Source organism: Aphelocoma coerulescens, chromosome 1, assembly GCF_041296385.1.
Source record: "Aphelocoma coerulescens isolate FSJ_1873_10779 chromosome 1, UR_Acoe_1.0, whole genome shotgun sequence".
NCBI classification, from domain to species: Eukaryota; Metazoa; Chordata; class Aves; order Passeriformes; family Corvidae; genus Aphelocoma; species Aphelocoma coerulescens.
The window spans coordinates 91,738,622-91,757,680 of NC_091013.1; the positions used below are offsets into that span (position 1 = coordinate 91,738,622).

General features: G+C 48.2%; 1 protein-coding gene across 3 annotated transcripts; it reads right to left on the bottom strand.

Annotated features, from left to right (window-relative positions):
- Window positions 1-260: 260 nt before the first annotated feature.
- PHC1 (polyhomeotic homolog 1) lies at window positions 261-18,317 on the bottom strand. 3 transcript variants are annotated; one of them, XM_069017288.1, is made up of 16 exons: window positions 18,260-18,317; window positions 14,324-14,480; window positions 13,613-13,723; window positions 12,351-12,428; window positions 11,777-11,818; window positions 11,421-11,570; window positions 10,355-10,510; window positions 8,930-9,428; window positions 7,852-8,612; window positions 6,086-6,233; window positions 5,768-5,976; window positions 5,063-5,177; window positions 4,360-4,468; window positions 3,533-3,683; window positions 2,769-3,000; window positions 261-2,466 (listed from the first exon to the last, which is right to left on the bottom strand). In XM_069017288.1, exons 2-16 carry the CDS (start codon window positions 14,435-14,437, stop codon window positions 2,312-2,314), a joined length of 3,030 nt encoding a protein of 1,009 aa, XP_068873389.1. In that variant the 5' UTR covers window positions 14,438-14,480; window positions 18,260-18,317; the 3' UTR covers window positions 261-2,311. The 3 variants fall into 3 exon arrangements, with proteins under 3 accessions (XP_068873389.1, XP_068873399.1, XP_068873409.1); XM_069017298.1 differs by lacking the exon at window positions 11,777-11,818; XM_069017308.1 differs by lacking the exons at window positions 261-2,466; window positions 2,769-3,000 and adding an exon at window positions 3,780-3,839 and having other exon boundaries at window positions 3,621-3,683.
- Window positions 18,318-19,059: the final 742 nt, after the last annotated feature.

A 19,059-nucleotide genomic window follows, 5' to 3' on the forward strand; every position in this document is an offset into this window, starting at 1 on the left:
GAACATGCTATTATTAGTTCATGGTTTTTGCTGCTACCTTGTTTCACTCCAGGTCCTCTAGGGTGTACAAGGGAAGGCTATCCACATCTTTCAAAACTGAAACTTCAGAAGCTCAGGTAGTTAGGGATGGATGGATTATACTCTATTTTTTTGCAGCAGTGACAGTCAAAAGTAGCTTCGTGGTGAAGTTTGTACTTTCCAAACACTTGGTTAAAGTTTGGGTTCAGGACAGGGGTTAAAAAGCAGCCAGACCTGCAAAGCCTGATCAAGCATTTTTTTATTAAGAACACTGAACATGAAACGAAGAAGTGAAGCCTTCCAATTTGACTGAAATAAAATCCAGTCCTCAGGAGTAACCGGTAACAGTGGCAGGCTACCTGCCTGCCTACCCTGCCAAGGGTCAAACTAAACAGGAGTTTTATCACACCCAGCCTGCTAAGGATAAAATGGTTTAAGGGCAGCCTTCCTCTGCTCATTTTTGATTCTAACCTCCCCTTCCCTGCCCCCAGATTACATCAGACCAAACCATGGTACCAGGGTGCAAGCGAGCATGGGCAGCTTCCTTTGGGCCTATTTGCATTCACAGAGCCTCAGAAGTCTTCTCAGATGAACAAGGATGTCACAAAAGTGAGGTTCAACAGTGCCGTTAAGACTAGGAAGCTGCTGCCACATTTTATCCATCTACTAAGCACTTTCCTTCCTCTTTTTCTAACATGGGTCAATAAAGAGCCCATTTCAAAGATCTCTAATGTTTTCCTACCTATGCTATTAGGCTTTTTCCCATGCCACTACAGCTTTTCTGCAACAGAAGGTGCTTAACACACAGAACCGTCTTATGTTTCACTCAAATATTCATGTGAAACTTCTGAAAACAGAAAAGCTGAGATACATGGTTTATACCACCATCTTGCTTTCAGGTATTTGGCTCTACAGGGCACTTACCTCTTCACAGTTTGTGTAACTCCTTCAGGTATTTTGCCTGTTTGTTTGAAGCAGAGCTGCTTCTGGAAGAGAATAATTCTGCCCAGGTTTTCACCTTTGGCAATTTGGCTACAAAACTTCAGAATACCACATTTGGTCCTTAAAAAAAAAAAAAAACAAAACAACAAAAACAACCAAAGAACCCCCAACCAAACCTGGAGGGGCTGAGTAGGAGAAACTCAGCCTGTAACATAAATTCTACTCTTTAGAAATGAGAAGTCACATTAAAAGATCAGTATTGAGTTGTTCTAGGGTGTGTGTTTGGTTCCTTGTAACTGAGAAAGAGAAATACTCGTTTTACAACACAACACAAAAAAAAAAAAAGCCTGAGGCAAGCAGTACAATCCTGCCAGCCTAAATTTTGTCCCATAAGCTCTCCTGAGGATAACGAAGACAGACACAAAAAGAAAATACAAACTGGTAAGAAAACACACAAAACAAAACCCCAGCCCCTTTCATGAAGAGCCTTGGTGCTTCTGGAGACTGCTTTGGATCTGTAAATTATGCTCTAGCACAATGGGAAGACAAACCTAGTGCTGCAAGGTTCCCTAATGTAAGACAATCCCCCTCCCCTTTGAGTTTCCCATCACTTTGTCATAAGTACTCAGGAAAAATCCTCTGACTGGTTCTGAGAGGAACACCTGGAGTGAATAGCTGCCACAACACTTTAGCTTTGCTGTCTCCTGTAGACATGCAGAGTGAAGACAAGACAGCTCCTATTGCCACAGGCCTTCAAGTTTGGTATGCATGCTGGAATGGCTATTAAACCAAGTTCATGAGCAGCCTAGGTACTTTTAAAAGTGGAAAAGCAGCAGCCCCTTTTGCTTTAATTCTTGTTTGTCACCTCTGTCACTTGTAGTTTGCTAGTTCCCCTTCAAAAAAGCCCCAAGCACTGGTGCTCCCAATGTCTATGTGGGGCCAGCTCTTCCTATGCCTTGAATTCTGGCAATGATATTCAAAGCTAAGATCTAGCAGACCTGCTGTGGCAAAAAGGGGTGAGGGCAGTTCCCTTTCAGCAGTCTTTTAAGACAGAAAGAGATCCCCTTAATATCTTTATGTGGTATATAGGGGAGGCATATTCAAAATAAGGAAGAAGGAAAGTTGTTTAAAGGCCCCAGGTGGCAGTTTCCCTCAACCTTACTGTAGCACCATTAAGAGACCAAGAGATGGGCTTGTGCGTGGCAGTTTCAATCAGTCAAATTCCTTCTCATTCTTCTTGAATGCAAGACCACAGGGGACTGTCCCATTCTTCCCCACCCCAACGGGATGCTCCAAAACTGGCAGCTGCCCTGGGGTCAGAGCAAAAGTGAGACCTCTGGCTTCAGAGTTCTTAGGTCTCCTTGAGAACATTGATCTTGGCACAGATCTTGAGAGCTGGTCCCAGCTTGATGTTCATGGCACTCATGAGATGTTCCTCCTTCAGAAGCAACAGGGCCTGACCATCAATTTCCTGTGACCGAAATTCCTCAGCAATTTCCTGGCACCCTGTGAGGAAAACAAAACAAAACAAAGAGCAGTGAGAAACACATATGCATTGGGCACTCCCCTCATTCCTACTCTTTGCACCTCTGGCAGGTACAGAAAAGCAAGCTAAGACTCTAACCAACCCCTTTCCCCACTCTGGTCCACAGTCTCCTCGAGCACACAGGCTACTTGAGAATCCGTCTCTATGATCTACCCCAATTCAGAAACGTTCAAAAGCAGTAGGCACCACTGACACCATTTTCTTCCCAGTCTCCCCATGCTACTGGATCACAGGAGTGTGCAGGAGAGGATCTTAACTTCACCTTGCAATGATGCAATGAACTCATACACTTCCTCCACACTCCAACGACTAGGATTGCTGGACAGGAAGACTGGGTTGATGCCATGTAGATCGGGGGTAGGTGGGGCCATATTAGAGTTAGCCAGGTCCCTGTCTCCATGACTGGCCCTTACTGACAGGGGTCCGGGAGATGTAGGGGACAAAGCTTCATCATAGCTGGAGTTATCAGAGCCTCGACTTGAGTCTTCCTGGCCCTACAAGCCCAAAAGAAAGAAAGGAAGAAAAACAAAAGGGGTTTTGTCAGAAAGTCACAATTACAAGCTGCAAAACAAGACACTGGGAGCAGCAGAAGTTGTCCCAACAGTCTGAAACAACTGTCTCAGGCTGTTGGTTCAGGGGCAGCTAACACAAGAGCTCCCTCTCTTCCTCACATCAGAACCACAGCTCATTCAGTTCTTCTATAACCCAATTCAAGTCATTCCTGTGGAAGACTGCTTATCAAATGGGAAAAGTGGATTGTTTCCTGCCAAGGCTGTCAGTTGATCTCACTCACTCAGACCTTCAGGATGCACACAGGAGCGAACACAGAGTGCACAGAACAAGTACAAACGTGAATAACACTTCCTGCAGTCCAGGACTGATGAGAACCGCTCCCTGTGTCTTGCGTATCAAGTGTGTCAGTGCACACTTGGCACATCCTGCATGACTACATCCACTGTGACAAAGTGGTACAGCCAGCAGGGACAAACTCTGCACAGACCTGCCTTGACAGGTCTGTGTCCTTACCCTGTGGCGCTTGCCCTGGATCTTTGTTCGAGCGATTTCGGAGCTGCTGCGCCGTGGTCCCCGCCGGCGCACACGGGCGTAGTTGGCTTCCTGGAACTCCTTCATCTTCTTTCTCTGCAGCCGAAACTGATGGCTGCAGCTGACATTGTACCTCAAGTAAGCAGAAGCAGAGCAGCAGTTAGAAAGTGGCAACTATCTAAACCTACTACTTCCCCTTGCTCTAGATGGGGGTAAGACTCCTTTTTACCATCAGGTTCTGTTCCTCCTCCTTCTAAGACTTCCCCTTGGAAGGAACCAGTCCAGACTTCTGACACAAGCAATATTTGGACATCAGAGTCTTGATCTAACATCTGAAGGGTCAATTAAGTCATTCCCCTAAGGGAAAAGAGACCCATAACAAGCACTCTGCTATCAACAGGAGGCAGCAATGACTAGCCTAACTTCTCCCCAGTTTTTTCCCCCGATGCTACCTTGTGTCTTTGTCTAGCATGAATGCATCAGGCAGCTACCAGTATGCATTTATTTAGTCAATCAAATGTACATTTCTCTGAGGAGAGGTTCTTTACAGCCCCAGAATTTCCCCCTCCACTCTTCATTTTCTGAGCAAGCCAGAAATCCTGTTTATACTCAGCATCACATCCACCTCTCCAGACCTAGAAGCATTTACAAATCATTTAGAGTGCTAAAGGATCTCTGTGGCCAGTACATGCCACAGAGGAAGGATCAGATGCACTGAAGTGTGGTACACTACTTGGAGAAGGGGCACATGCCCAGTTCCAGCAAATGTGTAGTCAGAGATAAGGAATATTACATCTTGCTGTTATTACCTTTTAGCACAGGTCATGGAACAAAACCTCTTGGAGCCACGGAACTGGGTTGCCGGGGCGTACTTCCCACAATATTCGCACTTCAACAAGTTTGCCTTCTTGTCAAGCTCTAGTGAGATACAGAGACACACACCACTTGATGATCTGAACTGAAGCAGATCACACACCCAGTGATTCCCCATTCCACTGCTCTTCCTCTGTGCAGACAGATTCCAACCACTATTTTCTACTGAATCTAGTAAGTAGTTAGCTTGGGGAAGAAACTGGGAAAAGCAAAGCGCAAGCTCTGCTAATTAGGACCCCAGGATATCAAACAGAGCAGTTTTTTTCTCCTGGTCAGTACCACTTCATGGAACAAGCAAAACATAGTGTATTCCTCACATTCTACAAGGCTGTGGGGGAAACCTCCACCACTGCACTCTCTGCTCTGTCCACACAGCCTTCACAGCCTTCAGTCATTACAGACAGGTACAGTTCAGAATCTCCTGCTTACTACTGACACAGGATGTGTTAGATGGCATTCACAACAACAAAAAAAGCATTGTCGGTCTGCTGGCACTCAAAAAAAGCCAGACCCTAGTTCTGTAGCTCGAGTCTCTAAGGAATTAGCAGGAAGAGATACAAGTCCATAATGTATAAAGTAAGTAATACAGAGCAGAAACTTTCAGTAACACTAGCTAGTCTTCCTGGTGCTGAAACTCACCCACGGAAGCACTATCCTCTCCCAGAGAATTGCTAGACAGGTTTTCATTCTGGCCAGAAGGAGCCTCTCCCTGCAGTGGTTTTTCAGATTCTTTCAGCAGCTGAGAACAACCCACCTGGATAGGGAGAGAATGAGTTGGACCCACTAGTAAAGGATTCCCTGTGTCCACCACCCTCTGCCAAGGAATGTGCAGCTCAAACTTCAGCTCAGAAGAATCTTTCTGCCTAATAGGGAAGGAGAGATACTGAAAAAAGTTATTACAACTTCCTGACTCACCAGGCTTGGTGGTTCATTTAAAGATCCCCAAGCAGTATCTGCCTTGAATAACATCCAATTCCATGTGACTCCATTTCCCCTTATTTACTTCAACTTCACTTACTGCCTGTTCAAAATGCATCTTTCCCTCAGAGAGAGGAGAGCCTCCTTACAATTCCTGCATTAATTATTACTTTGGTGACTACTGGAGTAAGCAGTTGCTGCAACACTTGTTTTACTCCTTCAAACCCCTTCTCTTTAATGACACCTCTTAAGGTCTTGCTTCATTCATGACACCTCCCTCCCCTCCCTTCCTCTTCACTGTCTGTGTCTCAGGCTAAAAATGCTAAATTGGAATATGGGGAAAGATACTCCTATGCAAAGATGGAAGCCCACCACCCTCCCAAGAAAGTGCTACACCACCTTCCCCCACAACAAAAAAATCCCTACTGGAAAGGGCTCTGCTCCCTCCTGGATGACAAAGCCTTCAATGATGTGTGTGAGGATCTGGGGCTTGACGATGGCTTGAGGAGGTTTGGAGTCTCCCATCTGACGTGACACCATTGCCAGGTTTGGGGTGGAAGCAGAGGTGGGGGTGACTGAGGCTCCTTCACTTGATGAGGCATTGGGAGTTGCAACGGCAGCAGTATCAGAATTATCTGGAAAGTTAACAGCACAGGAGTCAGTTACCTTTGCTCTGCCTACTCCAAATGAAATTCAAGATCAGGTCAATAGCACACACAATCAGAGCTCTCCTTTGTACCTCACCTCCAAGGCCACTCTTCTCCTCCATGTTTTTGGGGCTGTCTGTTACGGGAGAGGACCTGGCAGGCAGGAGTGCAGTGACACTGGGCGACTCCTCCTTCTCCTCCTCTGACTCTGCCTTGCGCTTTACTGCCAACGTCTGAGATTTGCCCTGCATGAATAAAGAGGAACACGTAAGCAGGCAGAAAGCTCCAAAGCAAAGAACAAGCCGGATCAAAACCAAAAAAAAATGATGCATCCTGCTCCATCATACTTGATTTACAGCCTGGTTTCTTCTGGAGATGCCTCTAGCTCCTTCAGTACATACCTCTACTTGGGAGCATTTGCCTAGCAAGGAACAAAGCTTGAGAAGACTCACTACCATGCCATGGACGAGGATCTGGTGTCCCAAGCCATGTTGATACATTGGCATAATATCAGGACACTGTGTAAACCTCAATGGATTATTGCAGGAAGAAATGGAATAGCATTCACCCAGCAGTTTCCAGGCTTTTGGATAAATCAGATCAGTTTCAATGGAGAGTCGATAGAGCAGGGCACACACGTTCACCAAGGGCAGAATTGTCCTCCCGCTCTAAAAATCAGACAAATCCTGTGACACCTTCCTGAAGAAGCAGAGAGAGTTTAGAAAGAGTCTCAGCAGCTGGCTAAGGAGGTGTTCAAGGCAAGGCTGGATGGAGCAACCTAGTCTACTGAAAAGGTGTTCCTGCCCATGGCAGGCATGCTGGAATTTTATGATTTTTAAGGTTCTTTTCAACTCCAATTATTTATGACTCCATGATCTGAGCTGGCAAAGTGCTCTCCTCCCAGGGATTTAGGCCCTAGCTGGACAATTCATAACAGCATGGACAAGGCCTATAGAACATGAATTTCCTCTGCATAGCCTGTTGCTAGGGGATCTTCTGAGGCCTAGAGTCAGTGGCTGGTACAACACACTAAGGGATCTGTAACCCAGAAGTACCCACACTGCAGCAGTTCATGAAAAACTGCAGCCTGTGGGAAAGACCCACACTGAAGAAAGACTTTATGAAGGACTGTATCCTTTGTGAAGGACTGTATCCCACGGGAGGGATTCCCCCATGCTAAAGCAAGGGAAATGCATGAGAGAGAGAGACAAAACCTTATGAGCTGACCACGAATCCCATTTCCTGTCCTCCTGAACCATTCAGGGGGAGGAGGCAGAAGAGTCAGGAGTGAAAGTGAGCCTGTGAAGAAGGGGGGAGGTGTTTTTTGGATTTGTTCTTATTTCCAATTATCCTACACTAAATTGGCAGCAAATTAAATTGATTTCCATAACTGAGTTTGTTTTGCCCATGACGGTAATTGGCAAGCAATCACCACATCTTTATCTCAACCCACAAGCTTTTCACTGTATTTTTCTCCTCCTGTTGTGTTGTGAAGGGGGAGTAATAGAGCAGCAACTTGGTGGTCACCCAGCAGCCAGCCAAGGTCAACCCAACCCCACTGTTAAATGTGATACTCATGAGTATGTGATGTGGACCTACTCCATTTGGGGCAGGCTCTGAGTCTCACCTATTAACTTCATGCAAGCCTTTGAATGATAATGTGGAAAAGAAATGCTTGTAGTCAGTAACCCCAGGGGTTGGACTGGAATTAAGTGGTTTTGAGGGTAAAAAAGTCTCCACATCCCTTTCCCCAAACCCCTTACCCATCCCATCCCACTGACCTGGGCCTGGACTGCGATTGGTGTCCTAGGAATGAACAAAGAGAATCCATATGCTATTCTCCTTCTCAATGGTATCACTTACTGGCAACTGGACAGACTGCATGTAGAATGCTGCTGGCATCTGAGCCACAACTGGAGAGGAAGCTGGGCTCTTCACCATGTGGGCTGTGCCTTGAACTTGTGCCAAATTCACCCCTGTGGTGAGAGGGGGAGCTTCCTGTGAGGATGCTGGAGCTGAAGATGATGATGGGGAAGCAGCATGGGTTTGGGAAACAGGCTGGACTACAGCCGGCATTCCACGGGATGTCGGCACTGCTGCAGCGATCTGAGCCAAGCCCAGTGCTTGGGCCTGGCCTGAGCCCTGCTGCCGAGTGCCCACTACCTGCACGGGGATGTGTGGCGGAGGCTGCTGTGCTGCTGACATTTTGGCAGGCCCAAGCTGAGGGGGTTTGATGGGGGTGACCAGAGATTTTGACTGAATAGGAACAGGTGACTTGGTGGCTGGCTGGCACGGACTGTCCTGCTGGAGCTGTAAATGCTGTGGCTGGGACTGCAACATAGGTTGTACCACAAGGGTCTGTGCCTGCTGCTGGTTTTGGGGGGGAGCCTGCTGCTGTGAAGGCTGAGCTTGCTGCTGCTGCTGGGTCAGAGATGCTGCTTGCTGCTGTTGCTGCTGTTGAGCCAGTTGGAGATGGGTGGCTGTGTGGAGGAGCTGGGACTGGCGGTGCTGGAACTGCTGCTGGTGATGAATGGCTATCTGCTGCTGGATCACCACCTGCTTCTGCAGATGGATCTGCTGCTGCTGTTGGATCAGTGAGTGTGGCTGGATCTGCGTATACGTTGCTATACAAACACAGAATGAGAAAAAACAGAGCACAAAAGTTAGCAACAGTGCAGCTGAGAACAACAACAAAAATAAGGCAGCCACTGCACTGGTTTGAGACATTAAACTCCAAAATGACTGACAGCTTACTGGCAGAGGACATGAGGGACTAAATCAACTTCTTGTGCTAATAGAAAGGGATAACCCCTTAAGACAAGTCTCTGGGACGACAGAAGCTGGGAGATGTGTTGGAAAACCTTTTACCACCAGGCTTTCAGATATCATTCTTGTGAAAGCCCAATGGTTTCGAAGAGAAAAAAACCAGATGAGTGCTTACCTGAGCTGATCAGTGTCTGGCTGGGTGCTGGGGTAGCAGTCCTGGTGAGGTTCATGCCCACCGTTTGCTGTCCACCACTGTCGGTGTCACCCTTCTTTGCAGCTGCATTCTCCGTCTCCGTCTGGCTCCCCTGGCTGACAGTCACGGCCTGGGCAGCCGCCACTGGCAATGGCTGAACCACCCCTGTGCCTTTCCTCTGGCAACTGCCAGCGGCACCTGCCGCGGAGCTCTGGCTCAATCCCATCGAGGGCTGGTTCCCACCACTGGCCACCACACCCCCGGAGACACCATTGCTGCCTGCTGCTCCCTGGCTCAGGTTGAGGGACTGACCCAGCCCGCTGGAGGAGGCCTGGGCCACGGCCATGGTCTGGCCCGTGCTGGTGGCCTGCGGTAGGCCCGAAGCCTGGGAGCTTCCTGGCAGGGCTGTCTTCTGAGCAGAGCCTTGGAGCTGGGCGTTAGTGGCGGAGGTCTGCTGGCTCCTCACAGCCAAGTTCTGCACCTAGAGACACACACACCAAACAGAATCCACTCGCTTTGTACACGGTACTTGCTGGGAGTGTGACAGAGTACGCATAAGCAACACACTCTGCTGGGATGCAGGCTGAGTTGATGCCTCAAGTCTCACGTGAGGAGCTGCTAACACTACAGAGCAAAGCTCAGGCACAGCCCTCCCCAGGAAGCACATTATCCTGAACTCTCTCCTGCCTAATCTCTGATGGAAATTAAAAGATCTCACAGCACTTTGTAAACAGGATTTGGGGACATAGTCTTTCTCCAAGGCATGAGACAGCCTCCAGATCCAGGCATTAATAGGACCCATCTTAGCATGGCTCTAAAAGCACTGAGATACCCCTTTAAAGACCAGTCATTCCTTTCCAATTTGTGTGCACCTGCCTCCCCCAGGCCCATGGATCTACCCCTTCCAATTTCACCAGTTCCTCTGCATTTTGGTGCTGCCATCCTCTGTATTTACTTCTCCTCCAAATGGCATGTTATCTCCAAAATTTAATCACAGCTGACTTTCCTTCAAAAAAATTGCTTCAGACAAGTCTTTGGCATCTTTACAACAATGAACCAACTGGATGAAGGAATACTACCTCTGGCAAAGACTCTTAATTGCAGAGTGACTGAAAACTGTACATAGAACTCAAGAGTTCTTTCCACACAAGTACAACCAAGAAACTGTGAAGGTGGGATTGATCCAGCCTGTGCCCACCTCAGAAATTTCAAGCAGAAATTAATCTCATCTCTGGAGGCAAAAAACAAGCATGAAAACATGGTGGCAAAATCTCCTGCCTGCACAGGGACACAGGCTGGGGATAAAATAGCTCTAATCTGCTATACAAGGACAGCTTGAGACAAAGATCAGAGTGTGGTGTGGCAGAAGCAGGGGAAAGGGAGGACTCTGGGAGGGAAATCACTCACCTGGTCTGTGTCTGCATGGACCCCAGGAGACTGAGTGGGTGGCACCTCCTGCTGGACAGCAGCCACAGCCCCATTGGGCATCAGGATGAGTTGGGAGGCAAGAGGCACATTGCGGCCCAAGGTCCGGTTCACCTGCAACAGGTTCCCCAGCTGTGGCTGTTGAGGATAAGGTGATGTGGATCGAAAGGAAAGGAGGTAGAAGAGAAAAAGAAAGACAAAAAAAACCACAAGCAAACAGATTACAAAGGAACATTGGGCTGCAATGTCACACACTGCAAAGCCATCCACCCTCCCTGTACTGTAACACTGAACATAACCCTCCGAAGCAGGAAATAAGCACTCTTAATCAAACATAGGCCTGGGCTAACTCCCACAGACTGCCCAAGGCTGTATATCCAGAACTGGCTGAAAAACAGTGATAAAAGAACATACATCCAAGATTAGTGCTGCTTAAAAAGAAGGGTATTAAAATCTGTATCTGAAGTCAACGGAAAAACAGAAAATATTTTGCAAGTAGGTAACCAAACCCCAGACTAACTCCATCGTCAAGCTTAATGCTTTCTACCTAGGTGCACTTCAAAGCAATTAAAAGGATGACATTTGTTCACATTGACTTATTTCTCTAGGCTTACTTGAATTCTGATTTACACCGCTGAGCTCAGCAAGCAGTAGGAGAGTAACTTACCACGTATCTGTTCCAGCACTGAACCAGAAGAGTAGCTTTATTTCTGTGAGCTACATTCAAGTCTAGGACATATATTTCACATTTACACTCTAGTGAGAAGTGCTATGGAACCTTTAACATCTATGCAGAGCAGAGACACACATGGTTGTTAAGATTCTCACCTGAGCCACACAATACAACGCTCATCTACCTCAAAAGCTGAGCCCAGAGTCAAACTTGTGGTTTCAGGAATGAGAGCTTCCCCATCCAATTTTAAAATACACTGCAACATCCTTAAAGCTAGGTTAGTCCATAAGCATTGGTAATCCCAAGCAGTGAAATTCGGTAGTGGCTGGTAAGTGGGGCCCATGGTCAGGACACGTTTTGATGCACATCGCTTACCCGCAGGTACATCTGTGCCTGTGACTGGTTGAGAGGCGGTGAGGTGGTGTTCCCCAGGAGCACAGACTGCGTCAGCGTGGTGGCGCTGGGGGAGCTCACGCTCTGCGACCGACTGATCAGCTGAGCAGCTGAGGTGGTGGCAAGGTTGATCTTAGAAGAGAAAAAAGCTTCAAATCACATATAAAGAGATGGAGGCCAAGAAATAAGTACCAATACACTTAGCGGGGTACAGTCAGAACAGACATTTTAGTTTTTTCCTGTATCCCACAGGGGACCAAGAAGAAGAAAGTTCTTGTCTTAGAGGGCTTGTCTTAAAGGCTACACAGTCTAAATTAGCCAAAGCCCTGGATACTGACCTCATTTGTATGCTGAGCTTGAGAATCACTGTTAGCATGCAACTGCAATAAGAGATCCAAAAAAATACATCATTTTCTCCAGCCTCCCAAGTAAAGGTAAAAAAACCCACAAAACCTTCTCTACCAACTCATCTACTCTCTGACCAAATCCAAGCTCCTCAACGCACACTACAAAACCAGACATCCTCTCAATCAACAAACTACTGCTCTGCCTGAGACAAAAAGAACATTCCTTTTTGTCTCAAACCGGGACACATTTCAAGCTGCTCACGACTCCTTCTTAGAAGTCCTGATCCTTTTCTAATCCATGACAACATATCCCCAAAGCCTCAGCAAACAGAGATCCATGTCTTCCTTTCCAGCTAAGAGGCCTCTCGCACCCAAAAACTTTATTTGGTTTCTTCAAGCCCCACCAATAATGACAGCACCCCAAATCCTCAAAGTTGTCTGCATCTTGTTGTTTCCCAGCATTCTTAGAAGATGTGTGCATCTTAAAAAGACAAGCAGGAGACAGAACAAGGTGGGGAGTGGGAGGGAGGCTTCGATATGTGTGTGAGGGAGCAGTTTTACTTACAGAAGCCTGGGTGGTGGTGGTCTGTTGCGAGGTGCTAGTGTTGGGGGAGCTGGCCTGTCTACTGGCTGCAATTGTAGCCTGCAAGAGAGATTGACAGGGAAATGAGTGCCTGAACAAACTTTTCAATCCAGCCCAATTATTTGGCTCTGTCAGAACACCTAGTCCCTTACCAGCAGAGTGTATGATCTCCAGTCCTTCCACCCATGGGTACATGCACTACTCTTGCCCAGCTTATCATACTACACACTGCAACCCTCACCCTGATGCCAAAATCCCCTGTTAACACCCAGACGTTCCCTGCAATATTAGTAATTTGTTGGGCTAATTAGGCAGTTTAGTAGCAATGCAATGAAAGCACTCCAAGTAACAAAATTCAGATTACAGAGCATATGGTTTGTGGAAGAACATAAATATTGAAAATTTCTTCATTTCCCCCTCTCTGCTGCCATGGGAATTCCCCTGCATGAGTTTAGTTAGTTTTGTAGCTAAGATTTGTGCAAAACTGATGCGAGGATTCTATTCCTTCTATACTATAAGACTGCAGTCAGGGATTTAGAGAACGATCACATCCTGGACTAACTGCTAAGGAGTACAGCTACTGAGATATTGCTACACAAACAGAATGTATTCATGTCACACATAATCCATTTTGAACTGATAATTAAGTCTAGTAGGTGAGCAAAGCTGACAAAGAAAAATAAATCACTCAACATTTATAGATCATAAAATACATTGATTTATATTGATCTGTATATGTCTCAATTAGAGACAACCTCCTGGTTGGACAGGTTTACCCTCTTGCTGGTGAAGAAAACATGAGCTACTAAGTTCCAAGTCAGAAATTTCAGAAAATGCTGCCTGAAATTTCGTGCAAACACAGCCCTTTATTGTCAGAGAAGTAACAACCCACTGTTCCCTTTAATCTAGTTTTTAAACACTACTGCATCCACTGCTGATTTAACCACACATCTTTTATATAAAGAAGGTGCAGGGGGTAGTCATAGGCCCTGAAGTGCAAGTTCCTTGATGGGGATGCCAAATTTTATCTTCCCCTGCTGTACACCTGAAAAACAAATGAATCTTTGCTTCAGGCTTCCAGTTGACTAGCTGTTGGTATTAACTCCAAACAATGTGTTTAGGGACTCATTGTCTCATCAGGGATCAGGATGACTCGGTGCACAAGGCACTGCATAGAAAGAGAACCTCTGGATCTTCCCCAGAGAATGATCCAACTCCTCTCCTTCTGCCTCTTGGCAACTCACCTGCTGGACAGCAGCCAGGCTGTGAAGTTGGGCACTGTTAAATTGCTGCTGGAGCATAAACTGATGGAAGTACTGGGCTGCATTGGGCTGTCTCTGGAGTGCCTGCAGGGCCTAGATAAAGAAGAAAACCCAATTGTCAAAAATTGCATGTCGTTGGAATGTGATTGAAGAGAGCAATGAAGAAATAAGTAACAGCCATGAGAACATCCCTAGACCACATGAAAAAGCAGGCACCAGATTAGCACATCCAAATCCGTAGTACAGTTACAAATTTGGTAACATACTGAATAACAGGCGTATTCCAGGACAGTGGGAATCACACTTGCAAGACTTTAATAAACTTCAGGAATCTGGGGATGGGCATGCTCACACATGTCAGGCAGACAAGTGTTCCCGTGTAGTTTGTGTATGGAGGGCATAGAGGAACTGGGATGGCAAACTGACTTACTCTAGAACAGCAGGCTAAAACCAGTCTATTCAGTACAGATTAAATCTAGGAGGCTGGAAACTGAAGGAGTAACCTATAAAACATGAAGCCTCAGCCTACAAGAACTAAACATCAGGCCTAGCGTGAGAATTTCTAAATCTGAAAACATGGCAATCTTCTGAGCACGGTCCCACCTTGACACACAACAACTCAGAGGAACAGAAAAGGGCTCACCACCACCTTCCAGTGATGCACTGCCATCCCAGAGCATACCCGTGTCTCACCTGTACTGCCTGTCGCTCATAGAGAGACATCTGTGAGATCTGAGGACGGGTGCTTCCTCCAGAACTGGAGCTCCCGCTGGTGGAGTTGGAGTTCTGCTCACTTTCGGTCTCCATGGCGACAGGATCCCAGGAGCTCAGGCTGAGATGGACTCCAGATCTACATTGAAAGAATTGGAAACTAAGTCAGGCTACAGAAAGAACCAAACTGTATTTCACTACATTACACAGCTTTTGTACTAGAATATCTCAATACCAGGCTCCCTGCACAGCTTTGCTACATGGCAGGGACCAGGGAAGCCAGGATTCTGAAATCACCCAGAAATCATACTCACAGTTTACATCTTTTATTACCACCATCAGGAACGTAATGCACATAGTCTTGTATTTTTATTGCCATGCGATAGTTGGAAGCTACAGCATCCTGAACTCTTAAAAAGGTAGTGAAGGATCAGCTGCAGCTCATTGAAACAATTCTGGTTACAGACCTGACTGCCACTCCTTTCAAGAGAGACTAGCAAATTGAGGCAAATTGCACTGTGCTTCCAGTCCTTCAATGCACTTTGGCAATTTCTGATCCTCTCTTCCTCCAGTTGCTCAGCTCCAATGCCCTACTGATACCAACTCGGTCCCTCTTCCTCCCAGTTTAGCCCCAAGCCCTCAACTCTTTCTTCTTCTGATCACACAAACCTTCCAGCTACTTGTTGCTCCCGACAGATCTTAACTTGAATATTAGACTAGAAACTGGTATCTGTGGTGGCAAGTTCCTTTCAGGAGGAACAGAATCAGAAGCAGAGCGGATGAAGTGTTCACTGGCAACAGTTGTGAGGCAAAAGCTGCTGAAGAGGTCACGCAGAACCAGGGAGATCTTCCAGCAGCAGAAAGATGAGTTGCAGTGAATTGCAGGACTGAGAAAGGACTGGAGAAGGCTTTCATCAGCCAAGAGGAACAGAAGTGAGACTGAAGAGAGTGCTTAGCAGAAGAGTAACGCATTGAGATGATCAGGGAGTTTCCTGCAGCAACATGAGCTACACAGAGAGTAGCAGCAGGAGGGGCTAGAGTCAGAAAAGGGAGCAAAAGGGATTATTCAACAGAATTCCACTGGAAAAAAAACCAACAACCTGACCTTTTTAGAAGATTAAAACTCCATGTAAGATTTAAAAAAAAAAAATATTTCTGGTAGTCTTACTATCACTGACAGCCTATTTGTTTCCAAAGTACCGGCTGGTTCCCCTGTAGCGTATCTGAGACCTCTAAATGATACTCCTCTAAATGAGCTTCCAGGAGCCTGAGCACCAGCACAGCCCCTTTATCTAGTCTAGCCCTTTTAAAATCCAGAGATTCTGAGCTTCATAGCCTTCACCAAACATTTTCCTGGTGTATAAGTAAATAGACCAGTGCAGCAGAAAAGGAGGTGCAACAATAGTCTCAGCCAGACTACTTTATAAATTCTGAAATTGTGTTAAGGGCAGCAGCTGACTTTAAAGTAGGGCAACAGCATTGACACTGCAGAGAATGGGCTGCTAATTGAGGAACTGCTGCTTCAAACCTACTCCTCAAACTCTGGAAAACTCTTTAACTGGCAAGCAGAGTGCTGCTGTTCCAGTCTGGTCTTCCACATCCATCTGCCCTCAAATCCTGCCCAGGCATCTCCCTGCTGATCCAAAACTGGCTTCCTGCACTGCTTCAGCAGTGGCCACCTTCTCCTCAACTGAAACACACCTCCTCCTAACTGGCCACTGCTGTCCTCAGGTACAACTCTATTTCAGCTAGAAACAGCTGGTCAATAAACCTACCTAGAATATAAAGCTCTTGGAGAAGCAACTGCCTTGAGGATCTTACCCCAGAGGGGAAAAATTAAATGAAGCCTGAAAATACACAAACTGAGAAGAGAGAGAATATAGACTTTTTGAGAGAAGGAAACTCTGGTGGATAAATAAAGCAGTTTGAGTGGGGTTAAAATGCATGTAAAGCTACACATATTACACCAAGTTCTCTACTAGCTCAGATGCCATCAGGTGACAATTTCCCTTACCCTCAACTTCCCCACGCAGATCCTCCTCATTCACCTCGCTTCTCATTAGATCAACTTGCTAACTGCAGAAAAGGTACCCTAAAACCGCATCTTCTCCCAGATCAGTGAGTTGAATTACCTTACTTCTAATGCCACAACTGCCAGTGAGAGAGGGAAGGATGTAACTAATGTTCACCTTAGCTACAGCAAATACCCTTACCCTCAACAGCTTCACCAGGAGAAACCAGGTTTCTGGTGCTCTGCTCCACCAACCAATCTGTGTTTCCTCAGCACCACCGATTCCTAAGATTTCCAGCATTTTTGAAAGCTCCATATTGATCTAGATCTTGTTAAAATCAGGTCCTAGCACAAAGGGAATCTTACTGAAACACCTCAGGCATGAAGCATCGAAAAATTTTGGTCTCTGTGTAGGCAGAAAGCCTTTTGGAGACATGGATAGAGAAGCGTACACTCCCTTTGCAGAAGGGCAGTAAGAATTTTAAGTCACTCACAGCAAGGAGAGTTATCCAGCAAAACCCTTTCCAAACACAAAAGCAAAAAGGTACAGCATTTCTCCAAGCAAGTTCATCTAAGGATCTAAGCTCCATGTTAGTGTAATCCGATCCAAACACAGGCCATTTCCACACGAAATAGCAGAATTATACCCTTTCCACTCCTCCAACTGCATCTCCAAGCACCTTCCTCTTACAAAAATCTAGTGATCACTGGGCTATCACATCACTTGACTCAGCTCGCTGCTCCATGAAATGGATAACCTACTAAAAATTATTAAACCATGGATTTTCCAAACAAAAAAAACCCCAACCCAGAGTTACAACGTGGCCATTACGGGAAATTAACCTTCGAACCACAGTTAGAACTGCACCCCTAAAAGGCAGACACAGAAGGATACAAAAGCTTTTTAGCACCATGGCAGGAATGACCACACAGCAGAAAGGACGGGAAGGAGAAGGGAGAAAACTGGCTCAGGCAGCAGTACAATCATGAGAACATGGGCCAGTCCAGAACCTAACCCACACTGCTGATCTCAGCACACACCGAGACCACAGGTGGCCCATCTACAAGTTCCTGACCTTTCTCAAGCACAAGGGCAGACAAGAGTCAAGCCAAACATTACTCTAATCACTGAGCAGTAGGTAGGAGGTAGAAAAGTTTTACTTGCTCACCCCATCCATTCCCTCCGGGACACGACTGCTGCCTGCAACATTTTCTAACTTTTTAAGTGGTTTGTCACTTCATCCTCGAGAAACTAAGTTAGGACACACGTAAGATTTGCACGGGTTTACGTCACAGGCTTGGGGGAGAAAAATTAGCACCCGGGACTACAGCATACTCGCTGCTGTTACTATATGTTTCTACAACAGTTTCCAAGCCACACAAGCAGAGGTGTGGAACTGCCGGCACACGCTGACTCTGCTCTGGGATGCTCTGGAAGCAGCAGTGGGTGCGACGCTGGAGCACTGCAGGACCTTCGCACCACCTGGTCCCCACCCCTCGGTGCCCAGCCCGCCTTTCCCCGCCGAGCGCCTCGCCCGGCCGCCGGCGGGAGAGACGGAGGGAAGGATGGAAGAAGGGAAGGATGGAAGCGGACAGCACGGCGGCAGCTACCCAGGCCGCCGGCAACTCCGGCAGCAAAGTTCATCCGACACGGCGTGCGGGCGCCCTGCCCGCCCGTGCCGTGCCCGCAGCCCCCGCCGCGGCGGGAGGCGGGATGCGCCGCAGGATGCCTGAAGCCGGGCGGCGGCTGCCCGGGCGCGGGAGCGGGGCTGCGCGGGGGAGCTGCCCGGGGCCGGGCCGGGCCGGGCAGACAATGGCTGCTCCGCCGCCGCTGTCAACTTCCATCCCGCGCCGGCCCCGGAGAACTCTCCCCGCCGCGGCCGCCCGCGCCCCGGGCCCCGCCTCACCTGCAGCCGCCACGGCTCTGCCCCGCTCCGCTCCGCCGCCCCCCGCCCGCCCGCGGGACCCGCGCTGCCGCCGCCGCACCGGAGCCCCCGCGCCGCCGCCGCCGCCGCGCCCGACACGCCCCCCGCGCGCGGGCAGCCGGGCCCGGCCGAGCGGGCGGGGCGGGGCGGCAGCTCCGGTGTCGGGGCGGGCGGGGCCGGGGGCGGGACCTGGCGGCGGCTCCGGCGGGGCCGCGGTCTGGCGGGGCGGCCCCGGGGGGCGGGACTCGCGCCCGCTCCGCCCGCCCCCTCCGTATCCCTCTTTTTAGTCCCTTTTTTCCTTTTTTTGTTTTGATTTTTTTTGTTGGTTTTTTTTTTTTTTTTGGTTTTCTTTTTTAAATCTCGGCCTCCGGGGCTCCCCCGGCGCTCCGTCACTTCCTCCCTCGAGGCGCTTCCGGGCACGTGGTGCCTTCCCTGGGCGCCGCTTGCCCGTTGCCCTGGTGACGGGAGCGGGAGCCTGGCGGGACGCGGTCCGGAGCGGCGGGAACAGCGGGAGCGGCCGCCCCGCCCTGCTGGGCCTGCGGGGCGGGCACCGAGGCATCACGGTGCTGATGAGAATCACAGCCCGGGTGTTCGGCGGCCGCAGAGCGCTCTTCGCCAGCCTGAGCGGGTGTCCCCGGTGCCGGGGCTCGCTTCACCGTCCGTCCTTCTGGTGACTGATTAACCTTGTTAAACGTTAGTCGTGTTATGTATCACAGAATCAGTTAGGTTGGAACAGACCTTTAAGATCATCGAGTCCAAGCTGTGACCGAACACCACCATGG